At 48.6% G+C, this 20,259-nt stretch overlaps 1 protein-coding gene across 8 annotated transcripts in view; it reads left to right on the top strand.

The window, feature by feature from the left end:
• The window catches only part of CHD2 (chromodomain helicase DNA binding protein 2), a 101,991-nt gene extending 89,253 nt beyond the window's left edge, over positions 1-12,738 (top strand). For 7 of the 8 annotated variants that reach the window (XM_037910136.2, XM_043523902.1, XM_037910137.2 and 4 more), the window contains 6 exons: positions 1,403-1,537; positions 4,307-4,485; positions 5,385-5,484; positions 6,340-6,556; positions 7,216-7,465; positions 8,265-12,738. In XM_037910136.2, coding sequence (XP_037766064.1) covers positions 1,403-1,537; positions 4,307-4,485; positions 5,385-5,484; positions 6,340-6,556; positions 7,216-7,465; positions 8,265-8,598 — 1,215 coding nt within the window. In that variant the 3' untranslated portion in view covers positions 8,599-12,738. The remainder of the gene's footprint in view (positions 1-1,402; positions 1,538-4,306; positions 4,486-5,384; positions 5,485-6,339; positions 6,557-7,215; positions 7,466-8,264) is intronic. The other variant, XM_007060366.4, reaches the window with a different exon arrangement.
• The last annotated feature ends 7,521 nt before the right edge of the window (positions 12,739-20,259 follow it).

Consider the following 20,259-nt stretch of genomic DNA (forward strand, 5'->3'; position numbering starts at 1 on the left):
ATTTGAATCCTGCACATGCCAATACCTGTCAAGGAGAGCAGTTTGTCTGAGAGGGCAATGAAGTCTCTCCAGGGAATATTCGCAGAGATGGACACACTATGAGATTGAACATTCCTAAAGACCCCTAGGATGCTAGGGCATCCTTTACTCATGAACATTGGGGAGGGCTCTTTGCCTCTCAGCCTCCAGAATTTTTTGGAGTGAGAGTTTACCCTGAATAGGAGGGAAAAGATACCTGCAGTGAGGAATGGAAAAGGTGACCTATTCTGTGGTTTGGGAACTAAGTATAGAGCGTGAAAGGGAGTGAGCTGTTTTCAGACTGACTTGAAAAGACAGCTATCCCCAAACAGAAGAATATCCCGGAATGGCTGGCATTCAGAAAAGGAGAGAAAAGAGTTTGGAGCTTATTGTTCAAAGGGTGTAAGGTTTTAATTAGTCTTGGTGTTGGCAGGCTGTGTCTGAATTGCTCAAGACTTCAAATCTATCCATAATAACCCGACCTACGCAGGGGTCATGAAATAATATCTTGGCTGTTCCCATGGTGGCAGGGGTTGATTCTGCCAGCACAGGCGTCAGGCTATGCGGGAAATGCAACTCAATTGCCCCTTGGACATTGGGTCACTGCTGCCATGGGCTGGATTCAGACTAGGGACAGGTGAAAGGCTCCATAATAGTGACTTGGGGTACTTGAGGTATAGACCAAATGCTAGTGTATTATGACTCTGCGGTCTGAAGTCAAAGCTGAGACCTTATTTCAAATCTAGGGGAAGTCCCCTTCCCAGTGAAATGCGGCATGGCCTTCAGCTGCTAACAGGAATAAGAGAGAAATGATAGTTTCTGAGGCTGAAGCTCAGGATCAGTTGTTTTGAGACTTAGGTTCGGTTGACAGCTCTTGCACCAATTTCCTGGGCAAGTTTGGGCAGCTCAACGTTTTCACTAGCAGTCAGTGATTTGGGGTGACCAATTGAAGAGCTGTTGGGCTTGATTTCCAGAGGCTCTGAGCATGTGCAGTTCCCACTGATTTACAGCGGAATTTCAGGCCCTTCTAAATAGGTCAGGCCGTGGGGGGGGGGGGGGCTCTGCCCTTCCCAGGGGATACGCACCCACTGTGTGACCCTAATTCTCCATTGCAGTCCCCCCACAGGCGGGTTTAGCCTCTCCCTGTGTACGGAGCCCAAATCACTGGTGCCACTTCTGAAAACGTTGGCCCAGGTGTGTCTGTGCTCCAGTTTCCTCTCACAGGTGTGATTCATGATTCTGAAGCACTTGGAGAGCTTGGGGAGGAAGGTGCTGCAGAGGGGCCTGCAATTTTGGTAGTCGTCACCGAGGATTTCACGGTGGGCCATTCAGAATCCCCAGGTTCGGCTCACTGTCCAAGTGCTGTCATTTTGTTCTTTTCAAGGCCAAAGGTAGTGAGACCAAGTCTGGAAGCAAAGGGAAGCGATCTCAAGGTCCTGTCCACATTACAGCAGGGAGTGAGCCCATCCCCATTGGAGAAGATGAGGATGATGACCTGGACCAGGAAACGTTCAGCGTAGTGAGTATCTTCTTCTGGAGACAAGGGCACAAGAGTGGGTGCGCTGGGCTTTCCTGGCACACTAACACCACTGTAAGTTATGAATATCTGCGGCTTCGTTTGCCTAAGTGCCCTAGCCTGGACCCCACTGCTAAGCAAGCAGCCCTTGGGGATTCTGTAGACTCAGTACACTCCACTCCTGGAAGGGAAGTTGCACTTCACATTGCTTAACAGTGATCCCCTGCAGCTAATTTGAGAGCACTGTGGACAAGTGGCAAAAGGAGTCCCAGCCAGGACTTCTCCTTGGCTGAAAGGATGGTGGCTCTGACGTGGGACCTCAAATGGGAGAAACATCAAGGCCTCCTTAGGGAGCCATCCTCCCAGAAAACAAGCACAGTATTAAAAACAGGTTTGGAATATCTCCTCTCTAGAGTCTGTGCCACTTAGTTGCACTGGTAATGCATGCTCTCATTTCATCTCTCTGTTGGGAACACGACAGAAGGGGGCATAGCAGAGGAAGTACAGCACCCTGACCCACTGTAGCACCCTTTTTTCAAACCAAAGCTTTCTGTTCCCACAGCTGGGTTGACCACCATAGGCCAAATGTTGTGACCCTGTAGCCGTGAGTGGCAGACTCTTTTCCTCAGCAACCAAGGGATTAACAGGTTATTCCTGGGCTGGAAGAATGCTGAGGCCATCCTAGAGTAACTTTGTATGTCCTGTAGATCCACAGTTGCTCGTTGAGTTGTAGTAGTAGGTTCCAGTGTAAGTGCTTTCCAAGCTGTGTAACTGAAAACTCAGCAATGTGCCGCCGCTGCAGACTGGTGAGCATGGCTGCAAACACAAGACTTAATATAGTCTCTTATGCTGGACTCTCACCTGCCTGGCTTGTGTATTTAAAAGGGGTGCAATCAACTTGAAATCCAGTCAGTTTTTTAAAACAAATTAGTTTCAGATACTGTTTTTACTCTTCAGGCCCCTTGCTCATTGTTTGTTTTTTTTCCAGTCCCTTTTTATTTAAAAAATAAAAACAAAACATTTCTTGGTTGTTCTCTGAAAGACTCACACAAACAATGGGAAAGTGACTAACTTACTGACTAAAAAGTACTCCTGAGGGAATTCTGCACCAAAAAAATAAAAATTCTGCCACAATATTTTAAAATTCTGGAAATTTTATTTGTCAAATAAATGTGGAGGCTCCAGCATGGCATTGGGGAGCACAGGCCACTCGCTGCCCAGATGTGGGAGATCACTGTGTAGCTCCCTCACAGCACTTGGACTCAGCGGTGAGGCTGCACCCAACCCTGACATAGCACAAGGACCAGGCCTGCCCTAGAAATACCCCAGGGCCCTGCCCCTCCATGCCAGGTGAACCAGGTGTGGGCAGGCAAGCTCAGCAAGACAGGATCCAAGTCTGGAGGGGCTTAATGTAGGGGGGAGCCAGGTGTGGGTTGAGAGGGTTTTGTGTGGGACAGTCTGGGTGCGGGGGGGATCTGGATGCACAGGGGTTTGTTGGGGGGTTCTGGGTGGAGTGGTAATGGGACTCTGGAGGGGGTCCAGGTGAAGATGGTTGGGGCTCAGCGGGGGGGGTCTGGGTGTGAGGGGATAGAACTCAGCAGGGGGTCTGGGTGTGGGGGGCTCAGTGGGGAGTCCAGATGCTGGGGGAGTGGGGCTCAGTGGGGTGGGGATCCTGGTGCAGTTGGTGGGGATGGCTCGTCGGGGTGGGGCTCATCAGGGGATTCTGAGTGCGGGGTGGGAGGATGAGGCTTGGGAGGGTCTGGGTATGAGGGAGTCTGGATGCACAGGGGTTGGGCAGATGGAGGAGCAGCAGTTCCCTGTACAGTGATCCCTCCCCCTGTAGCTGAGGAGCGATAGGTGCAGGAAGCATGGGTGGGGCGGGGTAGAGTTTGCAGAGCTTCCTGCAGCTGGGAGAGAAATCTGGGGGTGGGTTTGACCCAGCCCTGGATGCCATGCAGGGGAATAGGAAGTCCTGTCCTGCCCAGCCCAGCCGGGACTAACAGCTGAGCCTGGCGCAGGGTAGGAGCCACCAGCCAGGTCTTTCCCAGTCCCAGTCCCGTCCCCTGCCCCACAGTGATTTACCTCTCTGCCAGCTGCCCTGGGCACTCAAAACATACTGCTGGGGAGGGTTGTATGACCGCTCTTGTGGCTTCCCTTTGCTTCCCCGTCAGAAAATCATTTTTCTGTGGGGAAGCAAAGAAATCTGCAGAGAACATACATTCTGCGCATGCGCAGTGGCATAGATTTTCTCCAGGAGTGAAAAATGTTTGGGGGAAACTGACTATAGGCAAAGTGCTGTTACATGCAAAAGTAGAGGAAAAATGATGGTTTCCTCTCATTTCTTTCAGTTTTGTTAACAGCAGTAGTTAAACCTTTTTATCTGTCAGTGTGATTTTTGGGAGTGATCTCGAACCTATGTATTTTATCTTCAGTGCATAAATAGTAACGTGTCCCTTGATTATGCATCTAGTCCTCAGGATATCAGACTGAGTGCATGCTCAATACTTGCAGAGCACATTGTGTGCTTCCAGAATGAGGAGAGGGGTGGCTGGATGATGTTGAGGACAAGCTCTCATTGCTTTATGCTGCATGTCTTTCGAAGTCTGCTGTTTGCATGGGGGACATCTCCTTATTTTAAAACTAAATGAAGGATGACTAACAGCTGGTATTAGTGAATTTTCCCCGCCAGCGATTGGTTGAGAGAAGGTCAACAGAGAGGGTAGAACCCATGCATGAAATTAAAGAATTTTTGCTCTGTGTTGCTCACCCAAGTGCAAAGAGAGGATGAGGCCAGTGAAAAAGGCACTGAAGCAACTGGACAAGCCAGATAAGGGACTGACAGTGCAAGAACAGCTGGAGCATACTCGCAACTGCCTCCTGAAAATTGGCGATCGCATCTCAGAGTGCCTTAAAGCCTACTCTGACCAGGAGCACATCAAACTGTGGAGAAGGTAACAGACCATTTAGTTTTTCTTTGGCTACTTTGTGAATATTTAAGTGAATTCATTGCTCATGGAGGGTGCTGGATTTTACAGCTCAGGACGCAAATTCCAATGTTCCCCTTCCAGTGTTTCACCCAGCCTGTTTCAAAGACCCTCTTGAAAGCTGACTGGGGGACGGTATGTGTGTCAGGAACCACGGCCCATTCTGTCCTGGGCCTCTCGGACACTAGGGCTTCATCTACATTAAAAAGTGTCACCAGTTTAAAATAAATCAATTTAAAAATGGGTTTGGCGAAGCTGATGCACACCCTGTGCAGACACCTGTGCGTTTCAGTTGGAGAGGTGCTGATATCAGTGTAGCTTAAATCACATTCCTTACAGAAAAGAAACAGCATTTGTGATGAAATGGGTATTGGATTTTAGGTCTTTGCCTGGTAACAGTCAGAGATTGAGTTAGAGTCCAGCAGCAGGATGCTTTCTTTTTGAAAATATTTTCGTTCTTATCTTAACAGCTTTCCTTGCAAGATGGAAGGGATTCTTTCTCCACTCCCCATGTGGGTGTTTTTATAATTCCCATTGCTTGTTATACGGCCTTGTGCTCTGAGTGAAGGATAGGCCCAAGATTATTGATATAAAGGCTGGAAGAGTGTTTTACAAGGAGAGATGTTTTTGCAGCTAAGGCACTGGACTGGGACTCTGGCGTCCTGGGTTCATTTCTCAGCTTTTCCACAGACTCCCTGTGTAATCCTGGGCAAATCATTTCATCTCTCTGTACCCCCATGCCATCTGCCAGATGAAGGGAATAATTGCTAATCCTTAGCTCGATGTTCTTTTGCAGATTGTACAAATAAGGCAGACAAGTTAAACTGCTGTTTAGTAACTAATAGAAAAACTTACTGTCCTTTTAGGAACCTCTGGATATTTGTGTCCAAGTTCACAGAATTTGATGCCAGAAAATTGCACAAACTCTACAAAATGGCTCACAAAAAAAGATCCCAGGAAGAGGAGGTAAGATCTGAAATGTGCTCCCTTGGTGAGGAAGAGTCTGTATAGAACAGGGAGTTTTCACATCTCTTGCTTGGCCTTAGCCACTATTTGTGATGTTGTTGCAGTAACATAACCACACAGTCCTACTGGTACCATGGCTTATGGTGACTGATACACTATAAATCTTTGGGTCAAAATTCAAGGGCTGTTGTCTCCTGAGAATTGTGTTTGTGAAGCTGCACCATGGGCTCGGCAATGGATGCATTTATACTCTTTCAGATTGGTTGCTTTTTTAGATGTCAGTGCTTTCTAGCTCTTGTAGGACAGTGCAGGGTTATTAGGCCCCTGATTGGCTTTCTCTGTAACTCTTTGCTTTGTTTACCTCCACCTTCACTCCTTATTTCTCTGTTTTATAAACTACACAGTGCTAGCCATTTGATACTCTTTTTACATGTGGAAGCTCCTCTCTCCTTTCGTCCAGTCATTGTTGCCTCCTGCTGGGCTATTCCTGTTGGTGTGGCACATTGGGTTGTCTCCAACTCAAGAGTAGAAATCGGGGCTGATGCAGTCTGTCAGGATTAAGATGTGTTGGCACAGATGTGTGTGTGGTGGAAACTTGCACATCTCCTTCCTTACACTGGGTCTGGCTCAAACGCTAGTTATTCCTTACTCTTTCTTGAGCATAAAAGTAATTCACAGAACAATCCCAGTGAAGATGCAGGTCTCCAGTTGGCCGGGAATCCCCCTGCTCTAAATGAATCCAGAGTGCAACAGACAGGGTTTCACAACCTGCCAGAGGCATCCCGGGGAACTGAATGGGGGAAGCATCGTATCTTTTTCATTCCATTGTATTGGAAGAGTCTCCCTTGTTCTCAGCAGGAGCAGAAGAAGAAGGAAGACATGGCTGGCAGCAAAAGGCTATTTCGCCCAGAGCCTTCTGGCTCCAGCCGGGATTCCCTCATGTCCCAGTCTCACCTGCCTCCCAATCCTCATTCTCAAAAACTCCACCTGCCCCCCTCGCACCCTCAGCAGATGCACGGGCACCAGCGGGACAACTACAGTCACCCTAACAAGAGACACTTCAGTAACGCAGGTGGGTCCTTCATGAGAGAGTCAGGATGAGGCTAGCAGGTCCCCTGTCCATCCCAAGCCAAGGCCTGATTGTTCCTTGCAGTACATCCTCCAGGGCTTTTGTCCAGTCAAGTTTTAAGTTCTGGGGTTCCCAAGGGAGAGGGTGAGAGAGAGAGAACAGACCACATGCAACAGATAGGAGTCATATTACTTAAAGCATGACTGCAAGGTGCTCAGATGCTATAGGGATGTAGAATAGAATTAGGGTATTTCCCCCTGATATTCAAGGTGAATTTTACTTTTGTTAATTTCTTCCTTTTACCTTAAGCCCTTTAAAAGATTCCTCTTTAAATCGGTATTTACTGCCATCAATGACTGGTTGTATTATAAAAATGCTGTGTCTAAACCTCAGAAGGGACTTTATAGAACCCACAAAGCTTCCATCAATGACTTGTTGTATTATAAACATGCTGTGTCTAAGCCTCAGAAGGGACTTTATAGAACCCACAAAGCTGCCATCTGGAAGCTTGAATAAGACAAACAAAAACCATTGCCTGGAATTACCACCTGCTACTGACTGCAAGCTTGCCACCTGTGTCATGGTCTGTTCTGACCTGCGACTGGAGGGTAGGGTAGGTGATGGTGAGACCGACTCTCAGGCCTGTGTTTTTCTTACTGCAGATCGAGGAGACTGGCAGAGAGATCGGAAATTTAACTATGGTGGCAACAGCAACCAGGTCTGGGGTGGAGAGCGGCATCACCAGTACGAGCAGCACTGGTACAAGGATCACCACTACGGGGATCGTCGGTCTCGTGGCGACCCTCACCGAAGCTCCGGGAATTACCGACCAAATAACCTCTCCCGCAAGAGGCCGTATGAGCAGTACAACAGTGACCGAGACCACAGGGGACACAGAGATTATTACGACAGGTAACTGTTAATGTGGATTATCACAAAGTGGAGTTTGCAACCATTCACCCAGCCACTGTACATACACTTCCTGCTTGCCACAAGGGGGAACCAGGGAGCTCAGTGGAATGGGGTGGGTGTGCTGTTGCCACTTGCATTCTGGATTCAAATCCAACGCAGACTTAGTCACCTAATTGGGTTCTTGTTTCTTCTCTGCCTCGTGGAAGTTGGCATCGTTGCGTGGGTTCTCATTTCTGCCTTGCCATCCGATTAGCTTAGACATGAACTCTAGTCTGCTTTTTTCCACCAGAAGGCTTTAGACTCCAAGCATGACAGTCCAGTGTTGGGTCTCGGCTTGTATGTGTTTCCAGTCAGGAGTTGCCAACCCATGTGTGTTACAAGCTCACTGGGAGGGTATTTAGGTGACTTTACTTTTCTTCCCTCCCTCCCCTTATTTTCGATCACCCCTGTTCTATCCAATTCTGGCTTTACCCTGTAAATCCCTTTTCCCCGACCCTGCTGCTAGTTCTCTTCTCCCCTACATGCAGACACACCCAGGTAGCATTCTCCCAAGAATGCTTTTAAAGGCTTCAAGTCTTTCTACTACTTAGATTCCTGGCTTTCTCAGGCAAAGGACACCTAGTCTTGTTTGTTTGCAGAGTGCTATCCACACCTACAGGGCTGAGTAAATAATCACCAGCAGCATTATTCAGGGGTGGAATTTGGAACATTCCTTGGATATTTCAGGATGGGATATGGGGGACTGCATAAGTATGCTCTTGAGATGATATTGTTTTGTGTGTTCGTTTTTTACATCTAGACACCATCACGATTCCAAGCGGCGAAGATCTGAGGAGTTCAGGCCCCAGAACTACCACCAGCAGGAATTCAGAAGAATGTCTGATCACAGGCCACCCATGGGATACCACGGCCAGGGACCTTCGGACCATTACCGGTCCTTCCATACAGACAAATCGGGGGATTACAAACAACCGCTTCCCCCTCCTCACTCCCAAGTCTCGGACCCTCGCTCACCCCCGTCTCAGAAATCCCCTCATGAGTCCAAGTCACCCCTGGATCACAGGTCGCCCCTGGACAGGTCATTAGAACAGAAAAACAATCCAGATTATAACTGGAATGTTCGAAAAACATAAAGCGACTGGGAGAGGAGGGAGAGAGCGCATCCGAAATACTTGGTCTGATGCAACAGCGGCTGCTTTTCCAAACCGCTAACCGGAGACTCTGAACATGCTGCTATTGTCTTGCTGGGTGAAGGAGGATTTGGGGGAGTGGGCGGGGGCTCTCCCCAGCTGTTAGTTCTGGTCTGGATTCCTTTTTCATATCCCCCTTCTCCAGTCTGGCATTGGAACTGGATCCATTGCCCGCAGGGGGGAACAGGTGTCATTCTTTGCTTTAGTTTTGTTTTTCGTTGAAGGCTGCATCCGACAGACTCTTGTGAATGTTTCACAGCTGCGGAGCTTTCCCCAGAACCAAGAACGTGGATTGATGCTGCTTAAGACTTTGTAGACAGCTTTGTATGCCCAGTCTGACGTGACGTTACGTGACACATGCTGCTGTGGGGTGGGCATAACCCAGTCAGGCTGGGGTTTATGTGTAACCAGTGTGTGGGTGGGATGCATTTGGAGATGGACAGGAGGGCTCTCTTAGAGTAAATAACTGACCCTGCTCTTATGGTCCTCTGAGAGGAAGGGGGAACTTGGGGCCCCTCCAGAGTGACTCAAAAAGGTAGGAGTGGGAATCCATCACTTCCCTGCCCACGTGGCCATTTCTCATGTCTTGATCCATTTCAAGAGACTAGTTCTGCTTTGTGCACTATCATGCTCTCTCTGCAGCACAGACAGGGACGTAGGAAACATTCACCTCGGTAATCTTAAAACAGGTGGAGGTCCTCAATATTCAGAGTCCCTGAGCAGAGCCTTAATTCCCCCTTCAAACTAGTGAGACGGGAAATGGCAGTTACAGTATTTCCCAGTGGAAGGGGCTCAGGAAGCCGTAACACAAACTCTCTTGCCCCATTTCTCTGTCGCTGCTGCTAATAAGGATGTTCCTTATGTAGTCGTATTGGCTGGAAGCTGAATGGTTTGTGGTGGAGGAATGGCTCTGGGAGTCAGGGATCCTGGCTTCTATACTCCTCTGCTGCTGACCTGCTCTGACCCTGGGGCAAATCACTTCTCTGCACTTCAGTTTGCCCAACTGGAGAATGGTGATCCCAGTCTTTACTCCTCCTTGTAGTACATTTTGGGTAAGAAGCTGTATGCTGGGCTTGGCGAGGGCACCATGCAGAGCTAAATGTGAATGCAGTTGGCTGTCTGGGGTTTTCCATGCAGAGCTCTATCTTCGCACAAAGCAGTGAGCTGGCCACCTACCTGCCAGAGTTCCAGTGATCTGTGCTAACTCTATGAGGAGAGGAAAGTAGCTGCATTGAATGAACTTGTGTATCCTTAAATTGGGAGCTTGCATAAGCGCTCCGCACTTACATTTCTGGTGAGCAGTAGACCAAGGAGAACCCTAAACTTTCAGTGTTTAAAATCCTCGTAGCAGCCCCTCCCCCCCAGTCAGTAGATGTTTAATGAGCCCAAGAAGGCTAAGGGGAGTGGAATGGTTTGCAGCCAAATGAACAGGCTTCACTGCAAACATTCATCGAAGTGTTAGGATCGCGGTGCAGCGTGAAGGGATGATGTCCCGCACGGAGGGATTTGCCAGAACACTTCCACTAAGTCAGGAGTAGCCAAAGCACTTGCCACATGTAGAGCAGGAGGAGTTCCTAATTTCAGCTCCATCATCTTTACTATGGCGTCAAGGCGCATGGAGACTGCAGGTCCCTAATGCCAGGCTCTGCCTTGAGGTGAGCAACCAGGCCATTCAGATTAAATTGGCACATTTCAGGTCGGGACCTGTAGTCTGTGCGAACTGCAACTGTGTACTGAAGACAAGGCCAGTGGCAAACTGCTCAATTTAATGCAAAGGGTGCAGAGCTTGGGTTCCTGAAAAGGTGGTGGGGTTACCCTCATTTGGGCAAAATGAGAACACACTTCCCTTTAAAGGCCCGAGATGAGCTGGATTTTTAATTTCCTGCCTGTGTTTTACTGGTAAATTATCTTGAATGTGCAGAGCCCAGAGTAAGGACCAGAATGGCCTTCGGGAAGAATTTCCCTGTGGCGCTTGTAGGGGTGAACAGCCATATACATCCAAAGCAGCTGAGGCGCCTGCCCAAGCGAGGGAGCTGACTTCCTTCCTACTGCGTCTTCCTGAATGAATGTAGGTCACAATTATTGTTGGAGACCCCGGGGCGGGTGCTTATGACAAAGGCCCTGCCTGCTTGGAGGTGAGGCCGTTAAGGCAGGTCTCGGTTGAGGCAAAGGTGTTAACTCTTCCGTTGGCAGTTTGGAAGGTACACGCAAATCAACACTAATAATGCCCAAGCTTCCTGTCTGCTTGGTGCTGACGGGATGAAGTCCCTGAAATCTGTTACGATCATTGTATGCTTGATCCATTCTGAGCCGATTGGTTTAATGAGGGTATCTCTGTCCCAGGAGATCATTCAAAAGCAACCATGGTTTGCTGCAAATGGGAACAGTGTGATTCTGGGTCACAGTGACATATGCATAACCTGTGTACAAAAGTTTGTACACCCAGCGGGGTGGCTGTATCCAACTCTTCCACCCCATTAATTTAACCCCTTCAGTGTCAAGGGACATGCCGAGCATGACCTTTATAAGAGGTCTGGCCGTGTAGCCCAGTGGGTTGTATGTCCTGTCAGTGGCACCCAGAGGCATCTCAGAACTAAGCCTAAGGAGGATTTAGGAGGGTACCGAAATGTGGCTGTTTGGTGGCAGGGGAAATGCTGTGCTTCCCATTCTTTGAGCTTTCCACAAAACTAAACAGAAGCAAAGTGGCTTTGCTTGCTACAAGGGAACCAGGACTGGCAACCTCATGCTGCACTGATGCCTCTTCCAGGGCACTGCAAGAATTTCTCTGCAATAGAAGGAAGGGAGTGGGGACTAGCCCCCATGTCTTTCCCCGTTTCATAGTGGAGGGCAGAGATAGTGTCTCTCCCGGCATGTTTTCAGTAAGCTGCGATGTCAGGTGGACACTATCATGTTCACAGTGGGTCCTTTCTTTTCAAATAGAGGTGTTGGCTTATAATGTGAATACTAAATTCACCTCCTTGCCAGGAGGAGCAAAGAGCGATTTACGTTGTTTTTCATTCACATTCATGAAATCCTAACAAAATGTTACGTGCCATAAAGTTGTAGCAAAAGGCAGTACTGGCCAGACCAGTGTTACGGTTGGTGCAAAACAACCATAAGCCCAACGACGGGTTTGCTGCATCCGAATCAAGGGGCTTGGCCTCCAGGGGTTCCAATCAGTATGAAAAGTATTTTGGTTTTTCTTAAAACAGAAGGAAACAAAAAATGCAAATGTGAAAGCTTTGTCCACATCCTTTTGAGTTGCACTTGGAAGTCATGTAGGCCTCATGCTAAAGGAAGGATTATTTTGAGTTCTGTCATGGTGGGTGGATCTTAACTGGCTTTGGTTTTACGGAAGCTGGAGAAATCAAATCTGAGGGAAATAATCCCTTCCCACAGGCACGCACCCTGTGTCCCAAATAAGGGACCACAAAATCAACCATTGGAAATAGGCAGTTGAATGACAATGGGGGTGGGAAGGGGACAGCCCCACAGCCATAAATTTCAGTGTGGTGTTCATGTCAACGTGTGGTGCAGCTGCTCCCACTAAGCCAGCCAGTGAATTGCTCTCGTCTCACTGAAGGGAAAAGTTGCAACGTCTTGGTTTGGTTTTGGTTTATTTCAGCTGTTCAGAGTGACATCACAAACCCCATTGGAAACCGTGTAAAAATTGCATCACTTATGAATTTGCACCAGAACACAAGTCCCACAGACCAAAAATCTGCTCTCCACAGGTGGTGTTGGGGCAGTGCCCAGCTTCAGTGGGTACTTTACAGCTCTTTGAGATCTTTACATGAACTTTAAGTGATCCAAAAAAAAAGTACTAGTCTACTTTCATCCATTTCCCCCGCACCTTCCCCTGAGCAAAGGGGGAGAAGGACTCTTACTGTAAAATTGTGGACTTTTAAACCTGTTGACTAAAACAGTAATTAATATTAATTTATATTTGTGAAAAAAATGCCACTGTCCTAGTGATTTCTGATGTAAATATGTTGTTTATATAGTATGTATTAAATTTTCCTACACTGTAAAACTGCTGTACTTTTGATTCTTGTATATTAAAAAGTGTTACTGAGATTTTCAGAACCTCGCCGGCTTGTTGTATCTGGTGTGTGCAGTACAGTTGCTTGCTAAAATACGGCATGTCTCTAAACTCCTGTGGGCTTTAATTTCAGTGGGGTTTGAGCACCGTCCTCTTTTAGGCCATGTCTAAGAAAAATATGCATTTTTTAAACGTTTTAAAATCCTATTGTAGCCTCTCTGGATTGTTACACTGCCCTTATCACCATGGTATCTGAGGGCTAGATCCTCAAAGGTATTTAGGTGCCTAACTCCCATTGATTTCAAGGGGAATTAGGAGTCTAAATGCCTTTGGGGCTCTGGGGCGGTGTAGTGCATGCCGGCCTGCACAGAGTGAATTTCACCCTGCCTGTTCAAACTAGAGAGACTGAAAAGAATTTCCAGCTGGGCCGGGGAGGCTCCGAGGTTCCTCACTGCTGATTTACACTAAAACTCCCTGGAGCTGGCAAGCATGGCGCTGACTTTTATTTACTTTGAGCATATTCTGTGACCGGGATTTTTCCTTTTATTGGCGGATAAGGTAGCAAAAGCTCCATTTGCTCAGTGACGTGTTGGGCTCCGGGTGCCGCAGTGTCGGCCATGAGCCCCCACCAAAGCAGTTGCTGTCTCTCCTCTTGGAGCCCCCTCGCCCACTAATCAAGACATCAACAATTGGTAGGAAAGGGCTCAAGAGCTCCCCCTGCTGTGCCTGCAGCTGTATATCCATGCTGTTCATGATCGTGGCTGGTGCTGTGATACACAAGCGTCAAACCAAAGCTTCCATTGTAACAAAAAGTAACTGGAGTTCCAGTGATGGGGGAGGGAGGGGACAGAAAATGGGCAGGGGTGTGTGTGTGAGAGAGAGATTTCTTGTATTGCAGTGGGAGAGGTAGTAAATTTAAAAGAAAATTTAATGTCACGGAAGATTCTCAGCGGTATGTTAACTATCGCACGTCTATTTTAAATGAGGGCATAAAGAAGGGTGATTTTCTTCTCGAAGCTTCAACTTTCCATCTTGGGTTAAATGAGCAGATTTTCACAGGCTTACAGCAAGAGGAATTATTATTTATTATTTGCTTTGTGGTAAACCCTGGGAGCCCTAATCATGGACCAGGACCCCATTACACTAAGAGCTGTAAGAACACAGAACAAAGAGGCGGGCCCTGCCCCAAGGACTTTAAGCAAAGATGTTGCTTACACCCAAAGCAACATCTAAGGTGACCCAAAAATACATTGCAGTGTTGCTATCTTATTGCGTGTCTCACTGTATTTGGTTGGGTTTTTTTGTTCAAGCCCCAGCTCCTGGATTCATGTAATTGTGGGAATCTTGACTCGGATTTAAAAAAAAAAGAAAAAAAAAAAGTTTCTTGCCCTCATGGTTGTGGAGAAGAACTTAAAATTTGACCCAAATTCAACTGGATGGCTCAAAAACCAAAAGACAAACCCACAACGTATCATTTTTTAAAATCAAGCCTTTCAAGCCAACCTCTGATTTGAGGCCTATCTTGTGATTATTTTCTTATTACTTTTCATAAAGAAACAATAAAAAGAGAAATGAGTTGCAGCTTGTATATGTCACTAAATACTGCACTATTCACAGGCTAGTCAATCAAATTATGCAATTACCAACTTTACCACTTGTCAAAGCTGTAAGACCAGACAATACAAAATCAGACACTATTACACAGACAGAACATCTTAGGGTGGGGGTAATAATAAAAAAAAGACATACACAAATAGGCAGAAAAGGGAAGGAGGGGACTGGAGGGGGGATGGAAAAAGAGTGGTCAAGAGCAATGGAAGTCTGACATTATTTGAGCTATCAGCATCCATTATCTAAATGTTATCAAGGAATGGGGTCCAAATTTCTTCAAATATATATATTTGCTCGCTGTGGGTAAGCTGCTATTTCTTTGCTGCTAACTGAGACCGGTGTGAATGCTGCTGCCTTGTTCTGGGTATAATCCTAGTCCCTTTTTGTAAAATCATGCACTTTGTGACCCTCAGGAACCAAAGTCGGTGGTGTAGTTAAACCCAGCCTAGTAGGTACATAACTTAGGATATAATTTTCAGACGAGGCTTGATTATTGAAGCCAAGCCCTATTTGCACTCTTGCATCCACCTGCCTAATACATGGACAGTCCCATAACCTATGGATCAGGGTTCCTTTTTTCTTTATTACAATCCCAACAAATACCAGCGCACAAAGCCCCCATCTTGCACAATCTCAGTGGCATCCAATACATTTTGAATAGAACCTTCTGCTGTATCAGGGGTAACGTGAGAGCCACAGAAGCATCTTTAACATTCCATAACATTGAATCGGTCTTTGGGGCTCTTGTAAGAGCTGGGATAACTCCCCTCCCCGCGTTTTCACAAAGAACTCCAGACCAGCGGAGTTCCTCTTCATTAGTAAAGCATACAGAGTGGACATTTTATCCTCACTAGTTTGTTAAAGTTTCCGTGTACTTTTATACATAGGAATTTACCACGTTTGTTACGGATAAGGCCTGACTCATTTTTTACGGTTCAGGGTTGGCCACACTGGTAATGCATGGCTTTCCAGGCTTTCTTTACCCAGAATGTAGCTTGGGTGGGGGCAGGGTGTGAAGAAACCTGGGATGTGGGCCTACTGAAGACCCTACATGGGGGTTTACCAAACATGTTCACAGTGTGGGTCACATCTTGGATGGTCTCTAGGGAAGACTTTTCTCCCATTGTGACCACACTGACCATCAAAACACTCCCCTCCCCTTCTTCCCCCAGCATCCCTGTGGCAAATAAAGCCATTGCCCAGAGAGAAAGGTAACACTAGGAAAGCATGCGTTCCAGCTGCTTTCTATGCAGTGTGTTGCCCCTTTCCCTAAAGGGTAGTCCTTCAAGGTTGGTCTTCATTTTATCAACGCCCCCTTCCGGTGTCTTGTTCCTCTTTCTTCCTCCCCTTGCTCTTGTCTGCCATCTGATTCCCCCTTGCAATGCTCCTCTGTTAGCTGGTCCTCCCTCCCTGCACGCATTTTCCTCCAACCTGTTGCTCCTGTCCTTCCTGGGACAGGCGGACCAGACACTTGGTGGTCTTCCCCCTCTGCTTCCCTGGACATACCACTCAGCTGCCTCATTTCTCTTCTGTCAGTGGCTGGCTGCTGCGTTCCTGCTGATGGTGCTTCTCCTGGACAGCTATTCCTGTTTCCTCTCTACCGTATATAGTAGAAGCTCCTTGCTTTTCCAGACGTCCATGCTGTCTGCAGTGAACAGCCTGGGCACCTGGCCACAACAGCCAGCGTCAAGCAAGACCAGCGAGAGATCTGAGGAGCAGCTTGAGAACCAATGCTCTCGCGAACTCGGTTACATCTGTTTGTGCAAGGTTTGAAACTATGGAGAGCTAAGTACAATTCAGTCATTTGTGCAGAAGCAAAAGTGGTGACAGGCTGGGGAAAGAGATCAAAGAAGGGGGCAGCTGGCCAGCATCTAAGCAGCAGAGGCCAAACAATATTAAGCTTTGCAGCTGTTTATAGGGACATGTGACAACCTGGTGGTCATCATACAGCAGGTGGGAGAAAAAGCAGACCCTGACCTTATTGTCTGGGAGTGGCAATGAGCTGGAGAGAACTTGCAGTGTTCCCAGCACCTGAAGGGAGTTCTCCATGCTATCTCTAAGCTCATGGTCTCCTTCCTTCAGTGGGACTTGGGACATGGGCCCCTCCCTCCCCCATCCAATTAAAATGGGCTCAAGATAATTAACATGCACCTTGAGAACCCATCATCCCCACTGTAATGCACCCCCACAAGCACAGCTGCGTCTAATCCCACAGGATTTTGCACCCTTGCTACAAGAGAACAGGAAGTGATTATGTGCTACAGCCCCAGTAGAGCAGCCCATGAGCTGCTCCAACTTGGTTCATTTTCAGTAGCTTTTCCCTCCTCCTATGTCATTTGAGGCACTTGGAGTCCATGCCATAACTCTGGGCCCAGCTAAAATCTAGTGCAGGGGACAAAGCTATTTCTGAGTTGTAAGAGCTCATTATAAAAAGGGCTCTTACTTTTCACACCTGTAGCCACTGGCTTCAGGCTTTTCCACTCGCCGTGCCTCTGAGCTGAGCCAAGTTTCAGCCAGGAGTGAAATTTCACAGCTGAGTTTTATGCCCCTAAAAAATGGATTTTATAATGGAAACACTGACACAGCTGTTAACTGTAGCAATTTGGCAGTGGGGGCAGTCTCAGTTCCAGAGAGGCCCAGGGCTGGAGGAGCAGGGGAGCGGGCTGCGCTCAGGCCTGAGGTGTCTTGGCAGAGCTGTGTGTGGAGGGGGGAAAGGAGAGCTTGCACAAAACTGGCTTAGGGCTCTTAATTCCTTACTTTCATGAGTGCTAATTTCACCTCCTTGCGCTCTCCTACACCCTCCTGCCATCTCCATGGGTATGTCTTCCTTGCAAACCTGGGTGATGAGCAGGCTTCTGGGTCAGCCTAGTCCCGCTGTGAGCAGCCCCACTGCACAGTGCTACCTGAATCCTCGGGGCGGTGCTCCCCTGGGTGTTCACGGGGGTGTAGCTCTTGGAGCTTTGTGCTGCAGCTGTGATTCTTCCCCAGGGAATTGTGGGAAAACGTCTCTTTCGGGGCACACATCAGGAATTGTGGGAAGACTCTGGAGGCTTATCAGCACTTAAGTTATTTAGCTGGTGCCCTCCCTGCAAAATGGGCAAGTTCCCTGCTGGAGTCAAAGCCGCACTCAAGACCAAACACGCCCCCTGAGGTGGGCCAGGTAGCCCAGGTTGAAGGCATCATATCACTTGAGTGAGAGGTTTTGTGTGTGGATGGGAGGGGGTTGGGGCAACACCCAGCCCGAGTAAGAGCCTGGGGTAACTGTGCAGTGAAGACAGACTGTCTCTCTTTATATGGCCCCCACCACCCCAGTATCTGAGCAGCTTTCATCTCTTCCCATCTCCCCTCTGTACATCGGTTCCGCCTGTCCCCCGTGCCTAGAAGAGCCTCGCAAGTGCTGGTCCTGACGAGCGCTCTCGCCTCGTTCGGTGAAGCCCCGCCTCACAGAAGAGGGTTCTTGCTTTTGATCCATTGTCCCATCCCCTCTATTTGTATTTGAAAGAGGCTGGAGGCTCCCCAGCAAGGAGCCTGAGCCCTGACTCTGCTGTGCTGTGAGGCACAAGGGCTCTCCCCGGGGTGCTCATTTTTAACTGAAAATGAAAATACTGAATATACGTGAGCAATGTGAAGGGCGCCCCCTATGCTGAGTGCACTGAGTCAGCGCTTACTCTGCCCTTCCCTTGCTCCCGGGGAGAACGCGAGGGTGGGTGCTTTGCCTCTGTGCAGAGTGTCTCAGCCAGGGACAGCAGCCACAGTGGGATGGAGTCGGCTAGTGGTTGGAGCACAGGACCAGGAGTCAGGACAAACTGACCCACAGTTTGGCTTGGGCCCAGTCACTTCCCTTTTGTCTCAATGTCCCCATCGGTAAAGTGGGGATAATCTTCCCTACTTTGTGGGCTGCTTACCTAGTGCTTTGGGTGGAAGGTGCTGGAGCAGCTAAGAAGAAAATATCAACAGTGGGCAGCTACAGGCACTTGTTCTTAAAATAAAAGCCTCCAGGCTGGGCAGGGACACAAGTGCTGTAATCACTGAGTGCTGATTTACAATAGTAATAAGCTCTCCAAGCTGGCTACAGTGACACCCCTGCCTCTTACTGGAAAGGGAACTGCTTGGTTTGCCAGGCCAAGGTCCCATCATGCCTGGCACCAAACACAGGCCCATCAATTATGGGCAACAGAAGGTCCATTTCTTTGCATTTACATGGAAACTGCACATTTGGCTGATCCCAATCTGGAATTCTAACCACTGAGTCCCAAAGGGACATAGCCAAGGTGTTCACCTGGCTCGCTTAGGTGCATGATTCCAGCCGGAACTATGGTGCTCTGTTCCTTTCCATAGCTCTGCTTCACGGGCACCATCTGGTAGCCAGGTGGGCAGCAGGTGATGCCAAGTAAACGCAGGGGTTTGAATACCAAGGGCTGGGTTACTAAACCCACCAGCACGGAGTGAATGCATAGTGCAACTGCTGTGCAATGCGGGGGTGTGATCTGCTCCCCAGATCTGTCCTGCCCCATCACAGGGACCTCGCCCAGCTGCCGTACTGGAAGAGCTGCTGACTCTGTGTTGCCGTCAGCGAGGTTATGAAGATAAAAATCTGTGACTTTACAGCAAATCCAAGGAGGAAAGGTTCTTTCCTGTGACAACTTTCAGCTCCTAATAGTTCAGCAGGTCTGGCCCTTCCTGGTGTGCAGTCAGACACCCAGGGTAAACCACAGGAATTCGACTGTCTCTAAAGCAAGGAGATGAGACATGCAGTGCAGTTCAGCATGCCTCGAGCCTCCTGTTGGAGTTGAAGCAGGTGCTACCATGAAATTAAAGTGGGGGCCCAAGCCTCTAAGTACCAGAAGAGAGCATGCAATGCCCTACCTCTCTTCCCTAAGAATAATCCTTGATGCTTTCCATCCATCCATCAGTCCCAAGGTGTAATTACCTCCATTTTACACATGGGGAAACTGAGGCACAGACTTTTTTTAAGTGTCTGGCCGAAGGGCATTCAGTGCCTCAACCTGCACTAGAACCCAGTCTCCCAGCCTCAAAACTGTCTTTGTTATCGGGCTATGCTGCTCCCTATAGAATTGGTTTCTAAATTAAGGGATTGTCCCCTGAGCCTGGGAGGCTCTCGCACGTCAGGGCAGGGCCCCGCCCCAGCGCTGCCTGTTACGCGCTCCCCGGCTGAGCAATCCCCGCATGGCCCGAATCACAAAGCCATTTACTGATCAGGAACACAGAGCCCCAGTGATTCGCTGCCATGGTAGCTGCCATAGCTGGCGCCTCCTTTGAGGGCACTTTCCATAAAACGATAAGTGCAAAGAGCCAGTTAGCCTGAGTTTTTGCTCCCTGCCGCAGCAGGAGGGACACCAAGCCCACATGCTGTTCTAGAGACAGCCCTCTAGAGGGCAGCAGATTCTCAAAGAAAAGCCGTTTGCAGGTGACGCATCTGCTCCAGTTCCAAAGCAGACAGGAGGTTGCACATCCAAGAGGCACCTGCACCGGGCACGTCTGCATTCCAGCCAGGCTCTGCATCGGCCCCCTGCCGGACGGGTGCAGCTCCCAGTGAAGCCAATGGGTGCTACGTGTGCACAGCCCAGAGTGGAGTTTAACCCATAATGCATGGCTAGGCTCTCCCGTAGCTTCTAATTTAGGCCTTCGAGTGAAAGCTCCTGCCAAGGAGACTGTTCTGGAAGGGGAGCAGGTCACCAGAGCAACTGAGTGGCTTTGGCGTGACCCGTTCCTGGCTGGGACATTGAGAGACCACAATAAAACGGTGCAGAAAGCACATGCTGGCAGGTGCAGAATTCCGGGCTCACGCCTCTGCAAGGCAGAAGCACCGTATAGTCCTGCGTGCTGCATTGCCCCAGCCAGCTGCAGGGGTGCTGCCATAACCTGGGGAGCAAAGGCTTAATGAGGGCCATGTGGTCACTGATTGGGCAGGGGCCTGGGGTGGGTGCTGA

The sequence above is a fragment of the Chelonia mydas genome, chromosome 10 (genome assembly GCF_015237465.2).
Source record: "Chelonia mydas isolate rCheMyd1 chromosome 10, rCheMyd1.pri.v2, whole genome shotgun sequence".
Taxonomy (NCBI): Eukaryota; Metazoa; Chordata; order Testudines; family Cheloniidae; genus Chelonia; species Chelonia mydas.